The sequence below is a fragment of the Mixophyes fleayi genome, chromosome 1 (assembly GCF_038048845.1).
Source record: "Mixophyes fleayi isolate aMixFle1 chromosome 1, aMixFle1.hap1, whole genome shotgun sequence".
NCBI classification, from domain to species: Eukaryota; Metazoa; Chordata; class Amphibia; order Anura; family Limnodynastidae; genus Mixophyes; species Mixophyes fleayi.
In genome coordinates, this window is record NC_134402.1 from 111550956 (window position 1) to 111577292 (window position 26337).

General features: G+C 42.6%; 1 protein-coding gene across 2 annotated transcripts in view; it reads left to right on the forward strand.

Annotated features, from left to right (window-relative positions):
- CLGN (calmegin) overlaps positions 1-26337 on the forward strand; it is a 55903-nt gene that overhangs the window by 10314 nt on the left and 19252 nt on the right. For both annotated transcript variants that reach the window (XM_075199537.1, XM_075199527.1), the window contains 5 exons: positions 49-122; positions 12108-12166; positions 18567-18708; positions 19716-19797; positions 26008-26200. In XM_075199537.1, the coding sequence (XP_075055638.1) occupies positions 49-122; positions 12108-12166; positions 18567-18708; positions 19716-19797; positions 26008-26200 (550 nt within the window). The remainder of the gene's footprint in view (positions 1-48; positions 123-12107; positions 12167-18566; positions 18709-19715; positions 19798-26007; positions 26201-26337) is intronic.

The following is a 26337-nucleotide window of genomic DNA, read 5'->3' on the forward strand; positions in this document are numbered from 1 at the left end:
TTAACATTCATATAAACTTCACTAAAAATGTGCTTTTATTGAAATCAGGTTGAGTACAAAACGCCTGTCCCTATTGGTGATGTGTTTTTCGCGGAGTCATTTGATGATGGAACTTTGGATGGGTATGTTAATTATTACGAATTTGTATATTGCTTATTCTTCAGGTAGTTCATTAGTAATTTCTCACTGTGCACCGCCAAACACCTTATTTAGCATCGGTGCACGCCTACCCTTCGCTCTTGGGAGATGCCTCCACAACCTAGAAGTGCGCCTAAATGTGCAGAAGGGCAGTAAAATACAAATAGACACACTTTGCAAATTGTGAACATCAACCTCCTACCTCTTTAAAACCATCACTTCCACTCAATACAATTTTTTCCTAAAATGCTGTTCGGTTGAGACTAATTTATGGCTGAACTAATCATGACAGTGTGGCGACATGCGGAAAATGTGCTTATCCACCAAAGTTTAACATTGAGTCACAGAATGGGTACCATTAAAAGTGTAGGACAAGACGTGAAAATCGGTAGCTCTGAGTTGATGCAAATCTCAAATCCTTTTGTGGCCTTTAAGTGGCTATGTGCACAACAAGAAACACCCCTAAAATTGTGCTCTCTCCATCCCTTTACTTCACTTCAATAATCTTACTTAACAAAAGGAAATCTTATTCTTCTTCGTAAAACTAGGCGCATCAGTGTGCCTACTCTTTACTTTTAAAGAAACCCTCTCACGCCTCCCTACCCCTCCTCTGGGCCTGTGCAAACTTCTGCTTTTCTCACAATATTCTTCACAAACATATGCACTTTTCTGGAAATCTATGAACACCTGTGCACAGCTAATCCAAAGATGGAATTGCACTTCATAGAGTACCTCCATTGTTTGTTTTACCAAACATGCACTAGCTCATAGACAGCATATGTTGTTGGGCTGTAGAATGTAGGGAATTTCTGCCCCGCTTTGTGTCTTGAGGCTGCCTTTCCTCTCACCGCAGTGCAAATGCAAACTGGACGTCTGGCGGTAGCAGGGATCGGTTGGTGCTAAATTTCCCTGCTTGGCTGGAGTGTCGGCTCTATGTGGCAAGCAGCTGCCATTTGTGTTCCCACTAGCTGCTATCTACTAACTGTGAGTGCCACTTTCTGTGCTGGGTCCCCAGCTTTGTGGCTGACATTTTGGTGGGGATTTTAGCTGGCTATCATGGAGTTGCAGGTGCCTTTCCAGTGGATTGCACATTGAGCGCTGTTCTTACAGCAGGCTTCACGGCTTGCTCCCCTGTGAGACCCCTGGATGTGACAGCCTCTACAATTTCTAGGATGCCCTCCCACCTGGCTACTGGGTTTTGCATCTGTTATACTCCTCAGGCATTATATCAGTTTGGTATACAACTAAGGAACTATATCAGTTTGGATGGTCTCCCATCTTGCCTCTGGGTCTCCCCCCCCCCTTGTGCCTGTCTGCTGACCCTGTGCTGGATTGCCATATCTGCTATACAACAAAAGGAACTATATCAGTTTGTGTGGATCCCAATACTTCCTTGTAGTCTTTCTCTTCCTCCCCTGTACTTGTATGCTGATCTAGCAATGATTTGCTATAACTGTTATTAAACCAAGGCACTATAGTAGTACCGCAGTTACTGTCGTAGGAAAGCACTCTGCTACTACTACTGCTTCTGACAGATTGGACAAACACCTTTCCTAATGCGGGGGATGTTCCGCAGCCTGGGTCCCAGGCATTCCAGGCTCCCAGGGATTTGGCTACCCCTGAAGAGTCAACAGTTACCCTGCATGAAGTTTTGAAAGCTATTGGCACTTCTGAAAAGAAGGTTACAGATAAAATTGGGGACGTACAGGTGGAGATGTCCCTGCTGCTGCAGGATTTTCAGAAGATTCAGGAGAGAACTGCAGAGACTGAGGATCGTATTTTTGGAAGACAACACGGCTCCTATAAACCGTCAGATTGCTGGTCTCAAGTTGCAGATGGTATTGTTTAACAAAAATTTGTCGGATATTGAGGGTAGTCTCAGTATCTTAAAACATGGCTTATCCAAATGTTTGCTGCTCAGTTCGCGGTGGAGAGGGCACACTGGATCGTAACTCAGCGTACGCCTGAGGGCTCAGCCGCTCACATTTATTGCTAGGATGTTGCGCTACAAGGATTGGGATGCTATCCTACAATTGGCTTGGCTGAAGGGCCCTTTAATGTTTCAGAATCAGAGAGTGGCAGTGTTCCCGGACTTTTCTGTGGATGTACAAAAGAGTAGAGCTCAATTTATACAGGAGAAACAATGGCTCTTGAATTCCAATTCCCATACGCTATGCTCTTCCCAGCCAGACTATAGGATGTCACCGATGGGACTACTTTCTTCTTTGAATCACCGGCTGAGGCAGCTTTCTGGTTGGACAGGCAGGCCCCACGGGGTGTTTCCCCGGATTGATGATCCTGTTCGGAATTTGTTTAATTCCTAAGTGGACTATTCCTGTCAGTCTTGGGTATACTACTGTGTTCTTATCATATTTATGCGTTGTTTTATCTGCTTAGTTTACCTGTTTTCTTATCTATTTTGTTGCTATTTGCTATTTTACACATGGGTGGGCATCACAAGTTATTGCGTGCCCCATTTTCCCTTCTTTTATACTGTATATTACTCTGGTGGTCATTAGGAGTTAATATGTCACACTGTGGAGTAATTTTGGCTGGGGGGCCCAAAGCTTTAGGGCTTGCAGTCTCGCCTCCCCTTGTAACACTTGTATTTGGTTCCCATGTGTATCTAGGTAGGGGTTGGATATGCAGGATAGGGGGCTGTTTAGTAGGTACTGGAGGGTTGTGTTATGTACTGTTAGGTACAGTGTCATGTTTTTCCGCTGGCATATATTTTCAAGTGTTGCAGTGTTCTGTTATTATTTGTGCTGATGTCGCTTCTGAGTGGCTGGGTGTTTTTCTGGGCCTGGGTAGGTGGTGGTTCTCCTGTACCATTTTTTATGTTTATTCTCTAGTGGGAAATAGGTAATGAACCCCTCCGTTTTTTGATCTGGAATGTCCGGGGCCTCAGTGATAGGGTCAAGAGGTCCCTGATCATGTCTCAGCTAAAGAGGTATGTGGCGGATTTATCTGTCTCTCTGAGATCCATTAGGTTGGTGGTAGACTTTTGGCACTCAAGAAGCTGTGAGTTGGGTGTGTTTACCATGAAGTCCATACCTGTAACTCCAAGGGTCAATTTTGTACTGGATACGACTACCAACGGTCTGTTAGGCAGATTTGTATTCCTGAGAGGTACATTTAATTCAATCCCATTGATTCTTCTCAGGATTTTTATCCCGCCTCCCTACAATAGCAAAATCCTTAAAAATTGCAGTGACTTTATTTTCCTGTCTCCTGAGACTGTACTTTGCTTTGGGGATTTAAATACTGTCTTAGATGCAAGTGGAGGAGATGGTGCTGGAGGATGTGTCATGTTTGAGACACCTGGGAGATGTGCAGTTTCCCTGTTTCTCTACCTCTGATTAACTTAATTCTGCTCTCTAGGAGGACGATTACTGTCACTGATGTTATTTACCTGGGGGATCTCTGACCACCCCCCTCTGGCACTTACTATAGACCTATGTGCTCCTAGAAGCCAAATATTTTTAAAATTTTGAACCCTTCTGGCTTACCCTTTTCTGGTATCTCAGTAGGTAGGGTATTTTGATACAAATAAGGCCACAGTGGAGCCCCCTATTCCTTGGGATGCTTTCAAGGCTTTTTGAGGGGATCTCGTATTAGCTTCTTTAAAAGGGACTGAAGGGGGCAGTTTGGAGTAGAAGGCCTCGGCCCTGGAGGAGATATATCTTACCTCTCGTTTGGTAAGTGATAGGCAGACCTGGTTGGTGGTGCAGAGGTAGTGATCAGACTATCTTCTGGACAAGTCTAGGCATAAATTGTTGTTTGTTTAACATGATGAATACTTTGAGGTTGACAAATGAGGCAGGTTTCTGGTGCACTTGTCTGAAAGGGTGGCGACTGTGATTGCAGGGGTTGCATAAGAACTTCGGCTGCAGGATTGCCAAGGTGACAATTGTTGCAAGACTAATTATTCTGACTCTGATTCAGTGACATACCTCAGAGTTATTTCTCTGGCCAGGCTGAGTCCGGCTAGGAGAGAGTTTTTCGTTGATGAGATTTATGATGCTATTTTCTCCTTTCCTAATGGGCAGGCTCCGGGTATAGAGGGGGTCCCTATTGACCTGTATAAGAAGAATCTGGGGTTTTTCAAATTTGATATGCTGGATGCATTTCAGAGCCTGTATGACTCGGGCTCTGTGTCTCCGACTATGTCTAGAGCCCACATAGTTCTGATACCAAAGTCACGGAAGGATTCCTTGTTGTCAGACTCCTAGAGGCCCATATTTCTACTGAATACAAACGTGAAAATTCTGGCAAAGATTTTGCCCCTACCTCTAAATCGATTTATTGTTGAGATTGTCCTGATCACGGTGGTTTTATGCCGGCCAAATTAATGGCCATATATTTGCGTAGGCTTTTTTGTCACCTGCAGTTGCGACATCCAGTGGATGACGAGGCCCTGGTGGTGTAATTAGATGCTGCCAGGGCCTTTGATTCTGTGTAGTGAAGGTACCCGTGGGCGATATTGCCAAAATTTGGGTTTGGGACAGTTTTTGTTAAATGGGTGAGACTACTTTACTGCTGCTCTATGGCTAGAGTTGGTCTAAACAGATTTGTCTCTTGCGGTTTTGCTTTGGGCAGGGGTACGAGTGCGCCCTGTCACTTACTCTTTTTTTGCATTGGTCATTGAACTGTTAGCATGTGTCAATCGGGCGCATCTGGATATCTGCGTATTAAGGGTGGGTCCCAGGACTGACACCATTGCTTTATATGCTGACAACATGTTGCTGTTTTTACTCGCTACTCTCTCCCGCACTCTTATGGGTAGTTAATGTCTTTGCCATTGACATATTGTGAGCTACTGATCAATTGAGATAAGTCTTGTATAGCTCCGCTCAGGGGATCCTGCCTGACTAATCCGGCTCTTCAGCTCTCCCTGTGGACTCTCCAATACCTGGGTATATGTATTTCCAATGACATGGGTTGCTACATTGAATATAATATTCAACTGCAGATTGAGTACTTGAAACGTTGAATGCATGCCTGGAAGCAGTTGCCGCTAACAGTCACGGATCGAGTCAATCTTGTGAAAATGATCCTCCAGCCAAAGTTCTTATATGTCTTACAGCAGCACCCGGTCTATGTCCTGCAATCTGTTTTTAACACAATTGATTGCTATATTTCGTCCCTTGTGTGGGCGGATAAGAGGGCCTGAATCAAACCCAACATAAGTCCCATAGGGACAAACAAAACTTGAGATATCGGAGGGAGGAAGCCTCTGGTGGCCTGTCTACATTAGGGAGACCCCAGAGTGATTCCAGGGTAGGGACAACCGTGAAGTGGGTATTCAGGTACACCTATGCTATAATCTGGTGGGGGACATAGGTAACTGCAATCTGAGTCAAATGGGATGCCAAGAAATAGAGTTTAATATCCGGAAAACCTCTGCCTCTCCGAGCCTTAAACTTCTTGAGCACTTGCACAGAGATTCTAGGGTGCTTACCATGCCATAGAAATTTAAAAAAAAAGTAATTTAAGTCCAAAAACACAGACTCGGGTACTGTCAGCGGGAGACTCTGGAATAGGCATAGAACTTTAGGGATCTTTCCTAACCACAATATGATATAGCTCCTCAACATCTCTAGGACTTGTTTGATTTCAGTCAGGAGGGGGGGGAGCTTTACCCGGTGCAACCTATCGGAGGAAGAGGTAATGTAGATTCTTAGATACTTGATCTTATTCGTCTGCCAGAGCAAAGCAAAACTAGCCTGTAGGCCGGCCCTGAGGGAAGGGGGGCATGGAGGAGCATTTTCTCCAATTTAACAAAATTAATTTTATAACCTGACAGAAGACTATACTCATCCATGAGAATATATACGGTGGGCAGAAACTCCTGGGGATTCGTGAAGGAGAGGAGTATGACGTCGGCAAAGAGGGAGACCTTAAAATTCCCGGGTTCCCACCACCACACCTGTTATCGGGTGTCTGTCGGATCATTGCCGCCAAGGGCTCTTTGACTAGCTCGAAAACTAGGGGCTACAGGCGGCAACCCTGCCTCATCATCCCGTTAGAAAGGGAGAGGAGGTCAGATAGAGAGCCGTTAACCAAAACCCTAGCGGTGGGAGAATTGTGAAGGGCAGTTAAACCTGTCAAAAATTCAGCCGAGAAGCCATACGCCTTCAAGACATGAAACACAAAGTTCCATGAGATCCAGTTGAATGCCTTCTTGGTGTCCAGGAAAGCAACATAAAACTCTATGCTAGCCCTATGTTGTTTGAGTGTAAGATAAAGTGTTCGTTTTTGTGGGCTGCTCAAACCTTTAACGTTCAAAGAGAAGATCCTAAGAGCCATGGGAAGGTGGAAAATGGGCCGTCCCATGTCCCCCAGCAAGGGTCAGACATGCTGGAGGGAAACATGATAACAGAACAATGTTCTGTGGCAATGAAGACAATAGAATCAGAAAGTGCCTGTAGTCAGGCAGAATGAAAGAGAGAGGAAAAGGAAAGAAGGGGGACATGAAGGTGGACAGGACCAGTGTGTGGGGCCACATCTGGTCCATGAGGAAAAGTAAGGGGCGGTGCTGAAAAGTAAGGAGGGAGTTTAAGCAAAGTGGCTTCTGGTAAAGAGAACACAATAAACACATGTCAAGGAGGTGAAACAGAGGCAGGTGGTTTAGCGGTTCTTGTCACAGTCGTCCACTCGGTAGTAAAGAGCTTCCGGGGAGGGGGGGAGGTGTGTGGATCCCAAGGAGCTGGAGCCAGGTCCTTGTGTCAGAGGGCGAGTAGGAGAGGCCGGAGCCGGGAGTCCCAAAGTCTCGAGGAGTTCGGACAGCATCCGCCATGGTTCGAGCAGAGTGAAGTTTGTTATGATGCCAGAGGAGACGACGGAATGGAAAACCCCAGCGATACCGGATGCTGTTGTCCCTGAGGATAGATGTCACTGGTTTCAATTCACACCTCTTAAGGAGGGTGAGTGGGGCAATGCCCTGAAAAATTTGTAGGGAAGCGTCTTCGAACGAGATCAAGTCAGTCTTACGAGGGTTCCCGTACAATCGCCTCCTTAGTAGTGTAATAGTGACAGCGAAGGATGAAATCCCGCAGTTGGGAGGATTCTTGAGAGCGAAGGGCTTTGTGTGCCCTGTCCTAAAGAAGCTGATCCTCGTGGGTTTCAGGGGCTAGGCGGGTAAAAAGTCTTCTCAGCTACTGATTAAGATGGGATTGATCCACTTCTTCAAAAATACCACTAATGTGCAAGTTATTACGCCGGGCCCTGTTCTTTTGGTCTTCTTGTTGTTCCTGCAGATGGAGCATATCTTGTCGTAGGCGCTGGAGCTCAGTCACTGTGTCTCGGTGAGAGGAGGCTCTGAGGAAGGTCCAAGCCGCCTGCTTTCCTGCCCCCTTTAAGCATGATACACTCCAGGAAACGGCCACAAATAGATCAAACAGGATGTACAGCTATGAAGATTTCTGTGTTTAGATTCGAAAAAAATGCAGCGTCATGACATTCCGGGTAATATCCCTGGCCCAAGGGCCATGCAGAGGGTCACGGATTAATCCATATCACTATTTACATTTAGAACAGAACAGTGTGTGGTCGAGTAGAAATCCAGGACTCTCCCGTGAGTGTGGACAGAGATGTCAGAAGAAAGCTGCTTCCTGTGTTCCAGGATGGGACAAGCTGCCAGAATGATAGATAGGCAGTGGGGTAGTACCAGGAGCAGCAAAGTGTCCAGCCCCTATCTAGCGGGAATTGGTCCGCCTCAGTGCACTACTCAGTGATGAAATTGAAAAGTAGCAGGGCTCCCGTTTGTTAGGGACCACAATAGGGCTTGTTGTAAAAGTCACTTATATTGTATGGACATTCAGAGAGTGCAATAATAAAGTTATCCACCAGGTGGGATTATGGAAATGCAGGTTAGGGTATAACAAGCAACGAGACTCTGCCCAGAAATAGGAGACTGCCATGGGGAGAAATGGCACGACAGCACTCTTTGCAGCACGGATAAGGGGTGACAAGAAAAGAATAGGTAAGATGGGTGTGTGCTTACCAACATAGCATTATGATCAGACCATGTGCAAGATCTATGGTGTCGGACCCGGCAGGAGACCTCTAGGGCACTCCAAAAAAGACTTGCTTGTCATAAGTGTCTGGCTAGCAGTGAGAACCGGCAGCCTGGCGTCCAGTCCCAAATAGCCTGTCAGATGTTTATTCGGTCACCCGCGCTCCTGTAAGGGGGTATTGCAGTGTGGTAGTCGAACGACTTAACACCGTGTCAGGTGCCTGTAGGTAGACCAGGGAGCCTGTTGGCTGGCCTCTGTCTGTCCTACTACCGGGGCCGGATAGGGTGAGCGTGCGGCCATAGAGCCTATCTTAATCCCCTCCGGCTCTCTAAATTTAGTGCGGTTAAATATTGCTATGTCCAAAGTGTGGATTCCAGGGGGAAAATTTTAGTTTATGTTGTGGGACTGCCCGGTGGTGTCTCTTTTCTGGTGTAAGGTGAGGTACCACTGGTGGTGGGAGTGTCATCTATTAGTCTTAGGGGCATATTTAATAAAGCACGATAGTGCTTTTAACGGGTAATTAAGGTCCCACAGTGCCCTCCGCAAATTTATTAAGGGGGCATCGCAGCAGATATCATGGATATCTGCTGCTTTGCATTCCTCTTCGTTTTTGGGAGCGTGACTGCTCCTGGCCGCAATCTAACAAGTCCCGAAAAATTATTTTTTTCGGGAACTTGTCATGTTAATGTACGCCAGCTGCAGCTGGCGTACATCATCCGAAATGAGGAAATCTAATGCTGTCAGCTCTGCTCCGGAGAGCAGAGCTGGACAGCGCATGTGTGGAGGGATCACATGATCCCTCCCTGTCACTCACAGCTCTCTCTCTGCAACTATCGTTGCAGAGACAGAGAGGGGATCTGTGTGCGCATGTCCAGTTCTTGGAACTGGACATGCGCAATTGAAGAGTAAGGAGAAGATCCGAAGACAGCGCTTCCGAAGAGGCAGGTAAGTATGATTTTTTTTTTCACAGAAACAGCAGATTATCGGGACTGCTGTTTCTGTACTCCGGTTTTGATAAATTTGAGAAATGAATCAATACTTATCCGTCCGATAAGGATTGATAACCATTTCTCTATTTCAACGATAAATGATAAATGTGCCCCTTAGACTGTGTCTTTGCGGCTTGGACCTGGCAGGGAAGGCCCATACACTTATCAGAAAGCTAGTCATCTCGCTGTTCATGTTATTGAAAGTTTTAATTGTGGGGACTGGATTGATCTTGTCAATGATACTCTTGGCCTAGATGGAGGACTTCTCCCAATGGGGCATATTTAACAAATCACGGTAGTGCACTATTGTGCACTTACCGTGGAATTAAAGTCCCGATGTGCCCTCCGCAAATTTATTAAAGGTGCATAGCAGCAGATATCATGGATATCTGCTGCTTTGCACTCCTGATCGTTTTTGCAAGCAGTCACCATTCAACAGAATGGTGACTGCTCTGGCCGCAATCTAACAAGTCCTGAAAAAATTTTTTTTTCCGGAACTTGTCTTGATAATGTACGCCAGCTGAAGCTGGCGTACATTATCAGAATTGAAGAAATCCACTGCTGTCAGCTCTGCTCCAAAGAGCAGAGCTGGACAGCGCATGTGTGGAGGGATCACATGATCCCTCCCTGTCACTCAGCACGCTCTCTCTGCAACGAGAGTGGGGACTTTGTGCGCATGTGCACTGCACATGCGCAATTGAAGGAAGAAGAGGAACGAAGAGGAGATCCCAAGACAGCGCATCCGAAGAGCGGGGTAAGTGTGATTTTTTCTATCACAGAAACAGCAGTTTTTCGGAACTGCTGTTTCTGTGTTCCCTTTTTAATAAATTTGAGAAATAGTTCAATCCTTATCCTTGTGATAAGGATTGATAACTATTTCTCACTTTTGCCGATTAATGATAAATGTGCCCCTATGTGTTGGAGGTGTTGCGGAGGTGGACCCCTTACAGTAATGTGTACCAGTCAGGTACCCAGCCACTACATACCTATTTCTTCCCGTCTGTTTAGGTCGCATGATCCTGTACTCTTGGCATGTGGACTAATTCTGTTATGTAGGTTTTCTATTCTGTGGAGAGCCCTAGACTCTCGGCAGCCATAAGACTGAAATTTTTGGTTTTGTTTTTTTCTATGTGCTGCATACTGATTGCCTCCTTATCCTGTTTTACTAACTTTTGATCTTCATGACACTGTTGATGCTCCTTTGAGGGTTTAGTTTAGTACTGTTATTTTTAAAAAACTGAAAACTCTTAATAAAAACTTTTCTGGTTTAAAAATAAAATATTGTCAAAAGGTTTCTCTGCATTTTATGGTCTGCATATCTGTACTAAATCTTACTTTCAAAAGTACAAGGCAAAATCTAAATGGATAACGGATCATGTGTTAGGCAGCAGCTGCAAATTAACACGTCTCACCTGTCAGCACAGTTACCTTGCATTTAGCAGTGCCGCCTGCTGGCCAGGCACTGGAGGACCTAATGCTGTATGCAGCATTCACTATAGTAAGGACTGGATGTGTATGGAAATACTGTAGCTGAATGGATTGGCTACAGCACCTGTCCAATCAGTTGCTGCATTCTGCATAGACAAACTTATTCATCAAGGTACGCAGAGTGAGCGCAATTAGCGTTTTTTTTAAAACAGATGGAAATTGCACACACGTACTGTACACCTATAGTCATGTACAAGCAGATCTGAAGAAATTTTTCCATTGGAATAAGGATATAAGTACGCTCTGGCTATACAGCACTTGTATGCTGACAGGTCCAATGTGCAATATAAATCCATGAGAGCGCACAGACAAAAAAAATAAATTAACACAATAACACCTGTTAATACTATAATCATTAATAAAAATACAATGTTCTTAATGACTACTGTACATAATATGCATTTTAACAGTTGCTCTTAATTGCAAACACATGTTCTGGCATATATACGCATCACTGTCGGCACTTACACCTACAATATAGCTGGTGCAAGTGATACAGCTAAAAAATCATTACCTCAGAGCTTGTATTGGATGAATGTGCGTGCGCTCGACCTTGGCACGCCTTTACTGTACATTGCCTGCATGTATGCGCCCATCCCCTCCCTCCGTTCTGCCCTTCAAATCGTAGGCTGATGGAAGTGTCATTATCAAACTTGAGTTGCATGCACTTGTGTTCACTGGCATATTGTACATTTCTGGGCATGCACAAAGCAATTTCATGGAAAATACGGCACAGACCGGTCTTATGTTCCCTAATTAATCAGGCCCAGAATCTTTAAATTACATGTCTAATTCTCAGGTTGGACCTTGGGTCCATAGTGATCCACTCAACTGCTGCAAAAAACGAAAATAGAGTACATGGATGAACTGAACTGTGCCATTTACCCATGTTTATTGGATGGATATATTGTTTCTGTGATCAGTTTAGCAACTGCATTTTTCGTTTTCACATCTATGGATAACACCTTACCGTCATCTGAGCTCCACTTTACCTTCATAAAGTACTTCAATTCATGTCATACTGTCACAATGTCTACTCTATGTCCAGTCAGTGTCCAATAAGGTATTTAGTAGCAATTTGCAGATTAATTACACTATATACTGTAATTTTATTTTTTTTCCAAACCATATCACTGCTTGTATAAACTTATTATGAAGCCACATTCTGTTGTGCTTTAACGCACATCTTCCCCCTGTACTGCTGGGCCCCATAGCAGTGACATAGACTACTATAACTATGGCTATAGCTACACCGTATAGAAGTGCCATGTTTGAACTATGGTTGGAGCGGGGAGTACCCTGGACAAGTATACCTTATTGTTCCATATAAGACACTTTGGTCAATCTTTCCTATTGTTGTTTGTTTTATAGAGTACTGTTCACTACGATGAATAAAAGTATAAAACAATGTGCATATTATAAACTAAATTATCTAGTATTATTGGTTCATTTATTTTAATTATCTTTACTACAGTTGGATTCTCTCCAAAACAATGAAGGAAGATGCTGATGAAGACATTGCTAAATATGATGGTAATGTATGCTGTTTTTAGAAATAGGCATGCTAGGTGTGTGTAATTGCCACATGAAATATAGGGGCATATTCAAATGTTGGCGTTACACGGAAAGTAACGCGGTGTGCGCACTATTACCGTCATTACGGTAATAGTGCGTGTAATTACCGTTATTACGGTACCTTTAACGCTGGATTTCAGCTCAGGGAGCTGCGAGCTGAAATCCGGCTTAATATTACTGTAATAACGGTAATACTTTAACGCCGCGGGGAAATCCAACAATTGGATATGCCCCATAGAGTATGGTCTCTACATATCTGTTAATGCATAACTGTTGCCTATTTATAGATTAACAGCACTTGTATTTATTTTAACCCTGACTAACCTGTTAAAGGACCATACAAGTTGTCTTATATTAAAGGGCTACTAATAACATTAATAAATGCATATGTGGACACTGCAGCTTTAGCCCTTTTTATTAGAACAGGAATGATAATAGATAACAATGGCTTCCACACATCTGCGTAGCATATGTTATGTAAATCTATGTCACATATGTCATGCTTCAGAAAACTATGGGAACTCCTGAGAGCTCTTTTATATTAGACTACTGTGTATTTCAGATTTGATGGGATTCTTAACTAGTAGGTTATGAGCTGTAAGTATATATCTTTTTGCTTGGATTTTTTTTTTTTATTCTGGCATACTTTCCAGTGTTTTAAACTTAAAAATAAATATTTTTAATTTTGCAAGATTACATTAAAAAGCTTTTGACATTATCTGTTCTTGAAAACAATGCCAATTCATCAGAAAGTGCTCTAAAATTAATAATTATCTGGTTACAGTGCTGTGGAGTTTAAACCTTTAATTTTCCACAACTTATTTTGGTTAAATGATCTGTTTCTCACTATGAAACCACTAGACTCCAATTTGCTGATTAATGAGATTTATTCAGATGTGATTTGTGAGTTGTCGGTTTAGCTCTGCATCATAACTGTGAGTGCTATTTAAGCTCACCAGACAAAACTTGAACATAATGCTCTATGCTTACGTTAATCTGCATACAACATGAGATAGTAATACGGAAAACTGGCATCTGACTTGATACATTTACTACCAGTATGGTCTTGTTGTTTTCAAAATATGAATACACATAGATTTAGCACTCAAAGAAACACAGGGTAACCTAATGGGTGATATAGCTCGCACTGCTCAAGTCCTCTCGGATGTCTCACCCCTTCTGTCACCTGACTCAAGTGGGCGTTTAGGTTGTGTGTGTCCTGATCTCCTTTACCTTATCTCACGTAGCACAGTGCCTTCACCTTGGTTTGAGTGCAGTAGGTTCTTCGATGGGCAGTGTTCTGGACTAGCAACACCAGAGGGAGACCAAGGAATCCTCCGCCCCCTACTAATAAAACCACAGGCACACACACACACACACACACACACAGGGGAACCCCCCCCCCCCCCAGCAATGTACAGTTTTGTGTTTGAAAGCCAAGCCACACTTTTATTGGTGAGGCGCAAGCTCCCAAAATATTTTTTATGTCTATGCAGACTCTTTTTATATAAAGAATGAGAATCTCAATTGTAAGTTAAACTTTGAAGAAATAACTTTCGAATATCAGTTACTATAAAAATTTTACAATAGATATACTATAATGCAGTGCAATACCTCAACTACTATATACGCTTACTAAGAGCTATCTCTGTTTTAAATGCTAAATCTGCTGTTACTCTACAAATAGCAATAACCTGAACCCATACTACACTTTACACTTCAGTAACATGTAATTCAATTAATATAACAGATCATAATTCATCATATTCACATTTGCCTAAAGGATGTAATTGAGTGGTCTTTTCCCGGTAATAATGAAACAGATCTCCTCAACTCCTTACTCCACTAGTAGCAACAAACTATGGCCAATGAAGATGTAATGACTGTCAGTTTTCCTTCAACTTCAGCCAGACATATATTGTTCCACACTGTGACACTATGTTATACTTTCACTATTCAGCAAACACAGATTTTGAAGTGTGTTGGTTCCAGCTTTAGTGATAAGTAATATATGTACACGTTTCCCTCTTTCCTCGATTATCACATAAGCACTGTCCTGAAGTAGACTATAGCTCTACAATACTCTGATATGATGAACTTCACACTCCTGAGGTAAATACTATAGTCTATGGCAAATTCTCACATTTTATCTTTGTCTTTGCTCCCTAACTGTCTTTCCTTATCTACCTTATAGCATAAAAATACAATACTTAGTCCCAGCACATAAATTATGAAACCAAAAAATGGGTATTTATCAGATCTTCTCTTTTCAGTTGCATCTCTCATAGGACCCTGCAGCCTTTTTTCCCCCCACAGGACCCTGCAGTTGTCTTACTGGATAAATCTGACAGACTCTCTCTTCTGTTAGTGCTGACAGGGTCCTCATTCCTGTCAGTCCCACTTGGTCACTGGGTTCTCAGCGGCTGCCCAGCTCCCCAGATGCCTGTCCCAGGCGGCGCACTCTCCTCAGGGCTTCTATCTCATTAGAGGCTGACAGGGCTCTCCTGTCAGTCTCTGTCTTTCTCCTATCTCACTGCTGCAGCCTGGATCCGGGCGTGGCCTCGCCCTCTCAGAATTCCAACTGACGGGTTTTTTTTCCAGTTGTTTTTTTTGTTAGCTCCTCCCCCTTTCGCAAGTTCTTACTAAATCCTCCAGCAGCAGCTCAGTGCAAACCGGGGATTGTAGATCCTGGTCGACTACAGTTCCCAAATGCGCATGTGCAGACGTCTGCGTCTGCCAGTGCTACACTCACATATCTAGATATGAATCACTCTAAGATTGCAGGGTGTGGGGACACTTTGGTTATATACCCCATTGCTATTTATGGTGACACAACTTAACTGTATGTTACCACAAATTGTTGCATTAAATCCGGGTTCTTCTGAGATTTTGAGTAGGTCATTGATAAATTAACAGAAGCCTGTTTTTTACACAACAGGGGCACTGTTTTAAATTTCAATGCTATTACAGGCTCCCTTTTGTGAGCTGTTTTGCCTAATGCTGTGGTGCGCCAATGCCCTTTGCCCCAATGCTTTTACTTTTATAAACAGCCATATTATTGGTGTGTTTAACTGGCATTAGAGCACCTGTATTCATTCTTCAAAAGTGGAGTCACACCACAACTTGTATGCGTCCATATCCAGGCAAGTAGACTATCTTATAGCCAATCCAAGCATCTAAACATCAGCTCTGTCTAGTTTTGTAGTTCATGCGTCCAACTTGTTTCTCTGATTTTAATCACATTTATACATCATTTTATTCCTGTTTTGTTTTGTACTGTTTAATGCTAGATAAACTGTTGCATCTGAAATCAGTTTTCATAGTTTAATTATGGATTCAGGTCAATATTAAACATCATAATTTTAAAGACACAACTGGATGACGTTTATTTTGAACTACAGGTGATATGCAACGTGTTGATTGCACCATTCATCCAGTGGACGCTGCATAGCATCACGTCCAAAAGAAACACGCTCTATTTTTACCATGCTCAGAAGTGTTGTTTAAATGTGACTAAAGTTGAGTTAACTGGTTGGGTAGTACAAAGACAAATGCACAGATTTCCTAGCACATCTGCATAAAGCTGTATGACAGTTGTGTGTTTCATATTTGTATTTTCTGCAAATCACTGAATAAAGCTAATTTCAGTTTGTGCTAAACCTACAAAATAATAATGGCAGTTTGTTCACATTTATTTACTCATAGCTCAGTTTGGTAACAGAGAGGATACACAGACATGGAGATAGCCCAAAAAAGGGCAGGGAAGCACTTATAGCTGAGTGCTTACAACTAATGTGGAAGGAGTCATGCAGATGCTGCTCTAGACGAGGAAATATACTAATAAGTAGCCGTAAATGTTCTATAATATCCTTCGTTATTTACTGCTGTAATCATAAAAGGCATCGACATGTTCCGTACCCAATATAAACACTGTATAGTATATCCTTCTATCATATTGCAATTCTTAATACCTATTTTTAATGTAACAAAATAATGTTTTAAGATACGTATGAGCTAGCTGTAAGCGTACACATTTTTCTGTAGTAAGTACTGCAGTGACAACAAAAACTACCATGTAAAAAACTGTACCACTAGGAAGTAGGCAGGAAGGGAGTTTGGGAGCACCACCAGAAATTCAGGAGTCTTTTGGACATTCCGTGAGAGTAGGCAAGTATGAGATATCATCTCTATATTACTACTACTACTACTACTACTATTAATGCCAGACATGCCAAGGAAACAGCTCAGTACACCAATTTAAACCCCCAGCAAATTGACATACACACAACCTCTCTTCAATGAAGCTATATCAGGAATGGTAACATTCTTCCACACACACTATAAAACAATTTCTGTACATAGCACAGAGCTCCTAAATACATCAAAATGTTATTCCTGGGGGCATATTCCTTGAACATCGCAGCTACGCACATTTGCAGGTACTACAGTACCCAGTGGCAGATCCAGAGGGGTGATAGCCCCCCCTAGCAGGGGCTTGCTGCCGGCGGCTGCACACTATTTGCAGGTCCGTTCGGCAGAGACAGGCATGGGGAGTGTGCTACCCGGCACACTCTCCCTGTCTGTCTCTGCCAAACGGACCTGCACAGAGTGTGCAGCCGCAGGCAGCCTTAGCTGTCAAAAAGGGGGCGGGACTAAATCCCCTCCCCCCCCTAAATCGCCTCCTGTCGTGAACATAGAGAGCTTGCAGTTATTTATAAGGGATAATTCTTAACTGCAGTGTAAATAGGTTATATCAACTGAATCCTTTGATAAGTTTAATGTCTAAAATTTAAAGACAGAGAGTCTGATGTAAATGTGATGATTTGATGGCCTTGCACATCCCAGTGTGAGAAGATAACCATGCCACCTCTACCAGCTTCAAAGATATCTTACTGTTAGTCTTAGACACTTGAATAGACTTTGTGGGGCAGATCACAGCTGGAGATCCTGGCAGGCAGCATGTGAAAGCCTATAGAAATATGAGCTGCCAAAGGAAAATTCCTTCATAGTTCATATTTTGGTGAATCCGGGTGCCACTACATACTGAGGAGGAGAAATCACACCAGGGTTGTGAATGACAGGTACGGGTGGTATCTGTGAACAGCTAAAATCACATATCTTTGGAAAAGGTATGTCACATTGTCATAATTCCATCATATTTGGTATTTAAATGTACAGGAGATTATGACCGGTTTATTGAAGGGGGAGTTTTGTCGCTGGGATATATCTGTGAAAAGCTAAGACAGGTCAACACTTAGGAATAGTTTTGAACAGGCCTTTGGGACATCCCTGCCGCTATTAGCATTAAACACTGCCCCTGTGAAGACCATCCCATTTCATTTTGCTTAAAAAACCTGTGTTGGGAAGGGGCAAGTGTCAGCTTCTTGGGGAATCAATCTAATTGAAGGACTGTCCATCTTTTCTGCGTAGCCCCCAGGAATACAGATTATAAGTAAGTTATGCTCTGTACTGTTATCCCTTTTGTTTTTTTAACTGTTTGCCATTTTTTATTTGTATGACAAATCTTTATCTAACTGTTTTTTTTATTCTCTGTAAGCATTGTACTTTTTGTATATTAAATCGAAAATGTAATACTTCTGTCCTTATTGCTCTAAACAAATTCATTAGCCTATTAGAAGAGATTGCTTGACCAAGTTAACCCTTAGAATGCCAGTGTATGATTTGTTGATACATTTGATTAACAAGCTGTGTGTGCTTGCATTTACATTTGTGTAACAGTCTGGAGGTGTGAAGAGGTAACCCTTTGTGTGCTGGTGTGGATCTTGCTAGTCTGTGAATAGCTAGAAGCCTGCGTGCCAGTGTGGGACAGTGTAATGGGGTCCTATTGCCCGTATCCAATAGGTGGTGGCAAACCTGAAGTGTCTGGGGCTGTGAGAGTGCTGTGTTTGGGGGCGATTCCGTAGGTCTATAACCTGTGTGATAGGTAGAGAGAGACTGCGACCTCATACAGCGAACAACCCAAAGTCACAGCAGCTGGGAGCGTGCTCGTGACAACCCCCGTAAAATAAAATTCTAGATTCGCCCCTGACAGTACCTCAACATCGCAGATTTCTCCTCGCATTTCTATGAGGAGCGAATAGAAATCTGCAAGGCTACATCGCTGCAGAGGGCCTTTACGACCTTTCCGGAGGCAGTCCACTGCTAATTGAACATGCCCCCTGGTGTAACTGACAAACGGCATATGCAACACAGACACACAAACATCAAACCTGTTATATACATCTAAAACAAGATTTATCTCTTACATTTCCCATTGCAAGTAATTTATCACAGCTCCTTTTATGAACAATATATAATGGTTTTAGTAAATTCCTTATACACATTATTCTTATTTTAGGCCAATGGAAATTAGAAGAACTGAAAGAAAACAAGTTACCAGGAGACTTGGGTCTTGTGCTGAAGTCTGCGGCGAGGCATCATGCCATTTCAGCAAAGCTTACAGAGCCTTTCATTTTTGAAAGCAAACCTCTAATCATCCAGTAAGTGTTATTATATTCCGTGTGACATTATTATCTTTTAACATCATAGGTGGACATAATCTCTGTTGTCTATGGTAATTATTTGCATTCTACCCATTGATAGCAGTGCAAGCAAAATCACCAATAGACTATCTTGCATATGAAAGAGGAGGACAATTACTGCAAAACAATAGATACATAGATGCAACCACTGACATTTTAACCAGTCCATGAAAAAAGCCCTCTAGTACAGGCTCACCAACCCATTGTTATAGCATTGTCCTCCAGTCTCCCTCTCGCATGGTGATTATAAAGTTATAACTGCTGTCCCCGGCTGCATGCACTGCTCATACTGGTTCACTGCATCTTTACCTTCTCCAAAGTCCCACATTATAAACCTGTGTAAATAAAACAAACATATATTCCACTATGCATTTTCCAACTCAATAAGTGAAAGTCCAACAGACTAACAAAGAAACACTTTGTTGGATCTAGGGGTCATATTCAATTGTTAGTTTTCCGCACCGCGGAGAAACTAGTACAGTTAATACGGTAATAGTTAGCTGGATTTCAGCTCGTGGCTCAGGGAGCTGCGAGCTGAAATGCAGCGAGAAAATTACCGTATTAAAGTTTTTTCCGCGCACGATTACCTTGACGATAATCGTGCGCGGACCGCGCGATTTTTGGCGTTTCCCCCGAGAATTGAATATGCCCCTAGGAGTCTATTTATTAAATGGTGAAAGTCATATCTGTCTAAAAAAAAAATGTGTTTTTTCTACACAATTACACCAGGTATTGGGTATTAGGAAATCAAAGAAATACAAATTCTCAAGAATAGTAGAGGTTCTAAGAATGTGAACCTTCTTTCAACTGCAAGGTTGTGGAAGGGGCTATGTAATAAACAAATACATTTTTTCAAGTAATTTATTATATATTCTTTGTTTTGGCAAAATAAATTAGGATGCATCATAAATGCTGTTTTCACCTGCTTTTAACACATAACTGATTTTTTCTTCATTTTCATCCAGGTATGAGGTGAATTTTCAGGATGGCATTGATTGTGGGGGCGCGTATATCAAACTTTTGTCTCATTCAAGCAGTTTAAATCTGGTGTGTGAGTTGATCAGAATTTTTCATTTATATGTTATTATATATTTCAAATACAGAGGTTAAAGCAGGAGCATTTACATACATAAAATATCAATATACCGTATATAAGCCGAGTTTTTCAGCATACTTTTGTATGCTGAAAAAGGGCACTCGGCTTATACACGGGTGAACTTACCTGGTGTCCAGTCCCTCGGCTTCAACTTCTGCATATGCGTTCCAACACAGGAAGTTCGGCATTTGGAACGCAAACTTGCGTTCCAAATGCCGAACTTCCTATGCGTTCCACTGCCGGGTAAGTGTGAAAATCTCTCTCTCTCTCCCCAATACAGTACAGCCACCATGTTCATACATTTATATCCCTACCCAATGCCAATGATTTTATAATCATTTATGAATGTTCCTTGTCATCTACTGTTATTTATGGTTTAGCTAAAAATGATTTCATAGATTCAACCTATCATTTTTATTTAGGTTTTTAAATTAGCGCTCTTTTCCACCCTAGGCTTATACTCGAGTCAATAACTTTTCCCAGTTTTATGTAGTAAAATTAGGCGCCTCGGCTTATATTCGGGTCGACTTATACTCGAGTATATACGGTAATATTTATCAGCGCTTAAAAAATATTTCCAGTGACAATTTGCTATGGAAAGCAATGCAAAGATGGGTACTGTCTAGATGTACTTTCCCATTATTATATGATTACTTAACCTGATTATAATGTTATTTCTACTGTTACTAAATACTAGCCTTCAAGATTTATTATGCAAAGCATGGACCAAACATGATCGGAGGTTCCACATCTCACACAGGTTGCAGACTTTTTATCCTCTCCCCAGTAAGGATATGATAAAAAGGGAATCCCTAGCCAAGGTGGATGCTCCCATAGCGAACTTGCAAAAACCACCACAATTTCAAATGCTGCAACAGGGATAGCATAGATTGAAATATTGAAGCCATCCTTTAGTCTGCATATGTTGCAGCTGGGGCCTCACTTAGACCCATCTTAGTTTTGTCTTGGGTTAACAAGGTGGTGGAGAGATGGTCAGAGAAACTTTTGGAGGGCTTTGAGTTAAGTAAGGCCAGGTCGGAATTCTTAGTCTTGGGATTTGGCTCTTAATCCTGGACTCATTGCGGCTAGGTTGTCAGCCTTAGTGCATTAAACGTATAGGCCTAAGTCTAAGGGGACTCTAGAATCCCTGTTTCTCAGGAAATGTCTTGTTCGGTGCAGAACTGAGTAAAATTATAAGCCAGGCCACAGGGAGAAGGGGGGGGGGGGGGGTAGTCTTTTTCTTCCCGTTAATGCTGCCAGACGTGGGGGTCTTATGTTTTGGTCATATCATTCTGCAGGAAAAGCAGGGGGTCACAATATCTGTTCCTTGGGGAGGACAACAAACAGGGAAACAGGCTTGGTCAGCTAAGTGACCAGCTTCCAAACCCTCAGAAAACAGTTGGTATGCTCCAGTCTCACACTGGAGCACTTCTGGTGGGAGCCTGTCTACTCCTTTTCTGGGAACGGTGGTTCGATTCCACTTGATATGCCTGAATGAGACATTTTTTTACCACTGGGCTTCCCAGAGACAAAACAAGACGATTAACCCTGTGGGACTATTCAGTCTTTAATCTCCTCAAGGGTAGTCATTTCAGTCCGGAAGAGCAGAAGGGAATTTAGTTTTATTCATGTCTTCTTGGTCCAAAAACAGATGCATCCTTATGGTCCATTTTGAACCTAAAATCCCTAAACTCCCAACTCTGGTTGGACAGATTCAAGTGTCCTTGAGGTGTGTAATAGACAGATTTGAAAAGAATGAGTTCATGGTCTCCATAAAAATCAGGGATGCGTACTTTCTAATTAGTGCATTCCACCAATGCCTTCTCAGATTCTCAATTGAGGCCTACCATTTTTAATTTTCAAGTGTTCATGCTCATGATCATGACGGTTATGACTGCTCTTCTGATATCCATGGAGTTAACTGTCCTTCTTTAAATGGAAGATCTATTGATTAAGGTGAGGTCCCCAACCTGGCTTCATCCCCCTATGCGAGACATGGACCAGACTTTAGAATCCCATGGGTGGATCATCAACTACCAAAAATGCAACCTAATACCTGCTCAGTGGGTCGCTGTTCAACACCTGACAGTAGAAGGTGTACTTGCCAGACGACATGATACTTTAATTGCATGGACTAGTAGAGACTCAATCACTCTCAGACAAATGTTCTGTTATGCATGATAGTCTTTGGGAATGTGAATTCTGCCTTTGAGGCAGTGAAATTTGCACAGTTCCATTTAAGGGTCTTCCAGATTGAGCTAATATCGAAATGAAACAAGTCACACCATCACTTGACTAGCCAGTTCATCAGATTGCCTCTAAATGTTCATAAGTCGCTCCTCTAGTGGCTGAGGGTTAACAGCCTCAGCAGGAGTTGCTCCTTCACCATTTGGAATTGGACAATTGAGACAAGAGACCCAACCTTCGTTTTCAGGGCCTTTGGACACCGAAGGAGTGAAAACAAACAATAAATATGCTACAATTGAGAGTAGTGTTAAACATTCTAGTCAGAGGAAGGGCCATAAAAAAATCAGTCAGACAATGCCAGGGTGGTGGCATACAGCAACCATCAGGGAAGAAGTTCCTTGCCACGAGTGTCTGGATGTTGAAGCCATGATTCTTAAAGCAAAGGGCTTTATGACAGTGTGGTAAGGACTCTGCACAAGGCTAGAAAGCCGGTTTTGACTAAGAATTATCATAGGGTCTGGAAGATTTATATTTCCTGGTGTGAATAGAAGGGATTTCCTACCACTTATTATCAGTTGGCCTCTTTACTTTCTTTTTTGCACAAGGGTTTGGACAGTGAATTGAGACTTAAAGTTCAGATATCAGCTCTCTATCTTCTTTCAGAAAAGGCTGGCACTTTTACACGAAATGCAGACTTTATTCCTGGGAGTGATGCATATGCAACCACCATGCATTCCTCCAATAGTACATTGGGAATTGAACCTAGTCTTAACAGCCTTACAACATCCTCTATTTGAATTCCTGCATTTAGTAGAGTTGAAATTTCTTGCATGGAAGTCAACCCTTCATTTGACTATCTCTACAGCGAGAAGAGTTTCATTCAGAGTTGGGGGCTCTGTCTTGCAGGTCCCTAATTTTTCATATAGACAGGTTCTTCATACAAAACCCCCCCTTTCGGCCTAAGGCAGTCTCCCAAGTTCCATTTAAATCAACGTATTATGTTTTCAACTTTAAACAGTGATCGGTCATTGGAAGAGGAGGGATCTCTTCACTTATTGGAAGTTTTCAGGGCTCTGAAGACCTGTGTTTGCATCTTGAATTTCCCACAATTGATGATCTTCCCAGCTATCCAAAGATGCAAGTTGTAAATGGAAAATGTTGCAGTCTGTAATGTCTGATTGCACCCACCTCTAGGGGCAGCTTGAGGACGTTCCCAAGATTCCAGTTTCCCGAGGAAGATGATAGAGAAAACGGAATGTTCATACTTATGTTAAATTCTTTTCTCTGGTCCATTGGGGGTGTGAAGATACCAGGGTTTCTGGCCCAATTCTACACACTTCACGCTGGCTGGCCACCCACGGGTGCCTCACTATGCCAGGGAAGTCTACCCAGTACGTTCTAGGATTCGTATAGTCACTCAGTCAAATGCAGTTAGAAAGTAAAACAATACATTTATTGTAATAAAAACAACACTAGAATATTATGTACACACACAGTAAATAAATGCCAGGCAAGTTTACCACATCATCTGTCCCTTACCCCACTAGCTTAAAAAGCTACAGTCATCTGGCTGTTCAGACTTGACGGCCCATGGATCTCCCTCAGCTGCATATGTAGACTTGCACCTTCTTGCACCTTCCATGAATGAAATCCCAGAATGAACACCCCCTCCTCCCTGGAGTGGCTCCTTATATCTAGGGTCTAATTTCCACAGTCTTTTCCCCTCCCTGGGCAGACCCCAAGGTCTATTCTTCTTAACCATTGGTCAGTGCTGGACTAGGGGGGGTTGGAGAGGGGAGTGAAGATGAGCTGTCCTTCTACAGAACCTTCCCTGCTAGATGGCCTGTCTGGACTATTCTGGTGAGAACAATGGACACTAATAAGTTTTCCCACTCCAGCATCTTGCAACCTGATCCCTACCCATAGCCCCCTGGCTTCACTTTAAGTACAATGAATAACAACCTCATCATCAATATACAATAAACAATATATTTAGAATGAGCTGCAATGTGCCCTTTTCCACATGTAATTGGACAATGCAGTTGTAGTCTGTTGAGCTGGGGAACAAAAGCAAGGGCTATAAAAAGTACTATAATCCACATTATGTGAAAAACAGGATGGTCACTTGTTTCGTCACGGGGGGGACATTCGCCCACCCTTTATGCTCTAATGCTCATTATTTTAAGTTTGAATTTAATTGTTGTCAGAGAATTTTGTGCTCATTCCTCTCTGGTTAAGAGAGTAAAGCATTTGGAACTACCTACTTTCCTCCAATAGTATATTGGGATTTTAACCTACTCTTAACAGCCTTACAGCATCCTCTTTTCGAACCCCTGGATTTGGTGCAGTTGAAGTTTCTTTCATGGAAGTCAACCTTTATTTTGGCTATCCCTACAGCGAGAAGAGTTTCAGTGTTGGGGGGCTCTGACTTGCTGGTCTCTCATTTTTCATAAAGATTGGTCTGTTCTTCGTACAAAACACCCCCCTTTCAGCCTAACGTAGTCTCCAAGTTCCACTTAAATCAAGGTATTGTGTTTCCAACTTTAAACAGAGGTCAGTCTCCGGAAGAGGAGAGAACTCTTCACTTATTGGACATTGTCAGGGTTCTGAAGACATATTTATAGGACTCTTGAATTTGATGAGCTTCCCAGCCATCCAAAAATGCAAGTTGTGTACGGCAAGTGTTGCAGTCCGTAGCTTCTGATTTCACCAACCCCTAGGGTCAGCTTTAGGGAGACCCAAGCTTCCAGTGTCCCCAAGTGGATGAAAGAGAAAATGGAATGTTCATACTTACGTTAAATCCTTTTCTTTGAATCCATTGGGGATCATTGGACGCCTGCCCTTCATGCTTTTTTTTAAAGTTTTATGTCAGTTGTTGCCAGATAATGTTGTGTTTTCTCCTCCCTCTGCTTCAGTTACTCTCTGTTCTGTCCTGTGGAGTTTGGTTAGAAAATAACTGACTACCCAGCAGGCTTGGAGACATAGATGAAGGGTAGGAGTATCAGAATTTGTGTAAGAAAATTTAAATTGCCCAAACTCCAGGTTGAGCCTCTATACCTCAAGATTCCAGTGTCCCCCAATGAATCCAGTGAAATTCAGTGTACAACCCCTTGAAGTAATCAAATGAGGATGACCACTGAACTTCTGACTTCCCCTCGTAAAGATAAGCTATCAATAAGTCAGTAATTTTCGACTTCATTCAGAATTAGACATAAGTCAAAATCTGGGCCACAAAAATGTGGTTTGTCACACTGCACACCGTATGGCTAGGGGGGCTCCTTTTTCTTCCGGGATGCACCAAAGTTTCACCCAGGGCTCGATAACTAGTCCAGCACCCGGAAGGGAGGACCTACAGTGGTTTCAAGGGGGCCGGAACCTCTGGACCACACAGCCCCCTCTAGATCTTTCGGGGACGGAGCCCAAAGGGGCCTACCCACACCCTAAAATCCAGAAATATGGAAACATGAAAGTGACAAAAGTGGAGAAAAAATAAATAGTGCTGAGTGGATACGGCCCCAGCCTATTGGCTGGTCTGGTTCTAAAAATTTTCTTGCCCAGCCATAAGGCCTGTGCAAAGAATGTAGCGGTGCTTTAAAGAAAGTGGTCAAAAGTGCATGGGTGCCAACATAATCATGTGATATCTGTGTTAAGGTCTCCTGACCCGTGATTGATGACACCCCCGGGTCGCCACTCCGGAAGCACAATTGTCCCAGGCTTTCAAAGCTGCCTACCCGGCCCCTGGCCAGAGGACCAAGTGCAGCTCTGCCACAACTGCACTTGATATTAGCCAAAAGGCCGAGAAGCCTTTTGGCTAAGATCAAGTACAGAATGTAAGCTCCAGTGGGGTAGGAACTGACGTGAGTGACAAATATTCTTGATACAACGCTGTGGAATTACTGGCGCTATATAAATTAATGATGATGATGTTTAGTTTTGGGTCAATAAATTAATTCTAACTTATTTGCATTGCACAGGAGGAATTCCACGATAGAACACCGTATACAATCATGTTTGGTCCAGACAAGTGTGGAGAAGATTATAAACTGCATTTTATCTTCAGGCATAAAAACCCTATGATTGGAGATTACGATGAGAAACACGCAAAACGACCAGAGGTGGATTTAAAGAAATATTTCACTGACAAGAAGACGCATCTTTACACTTTGAGTATGTTTTTCTGAGAATGCTAAACCAGCTAACAAGGCAACAGAAAGGAATTCCACAGTTATATTCTTTTGTAGTAGTACATATTTATTAGTCAAAGTTTATTTAATAGCATTCTAAAAATAGGCGGAATGCACTAT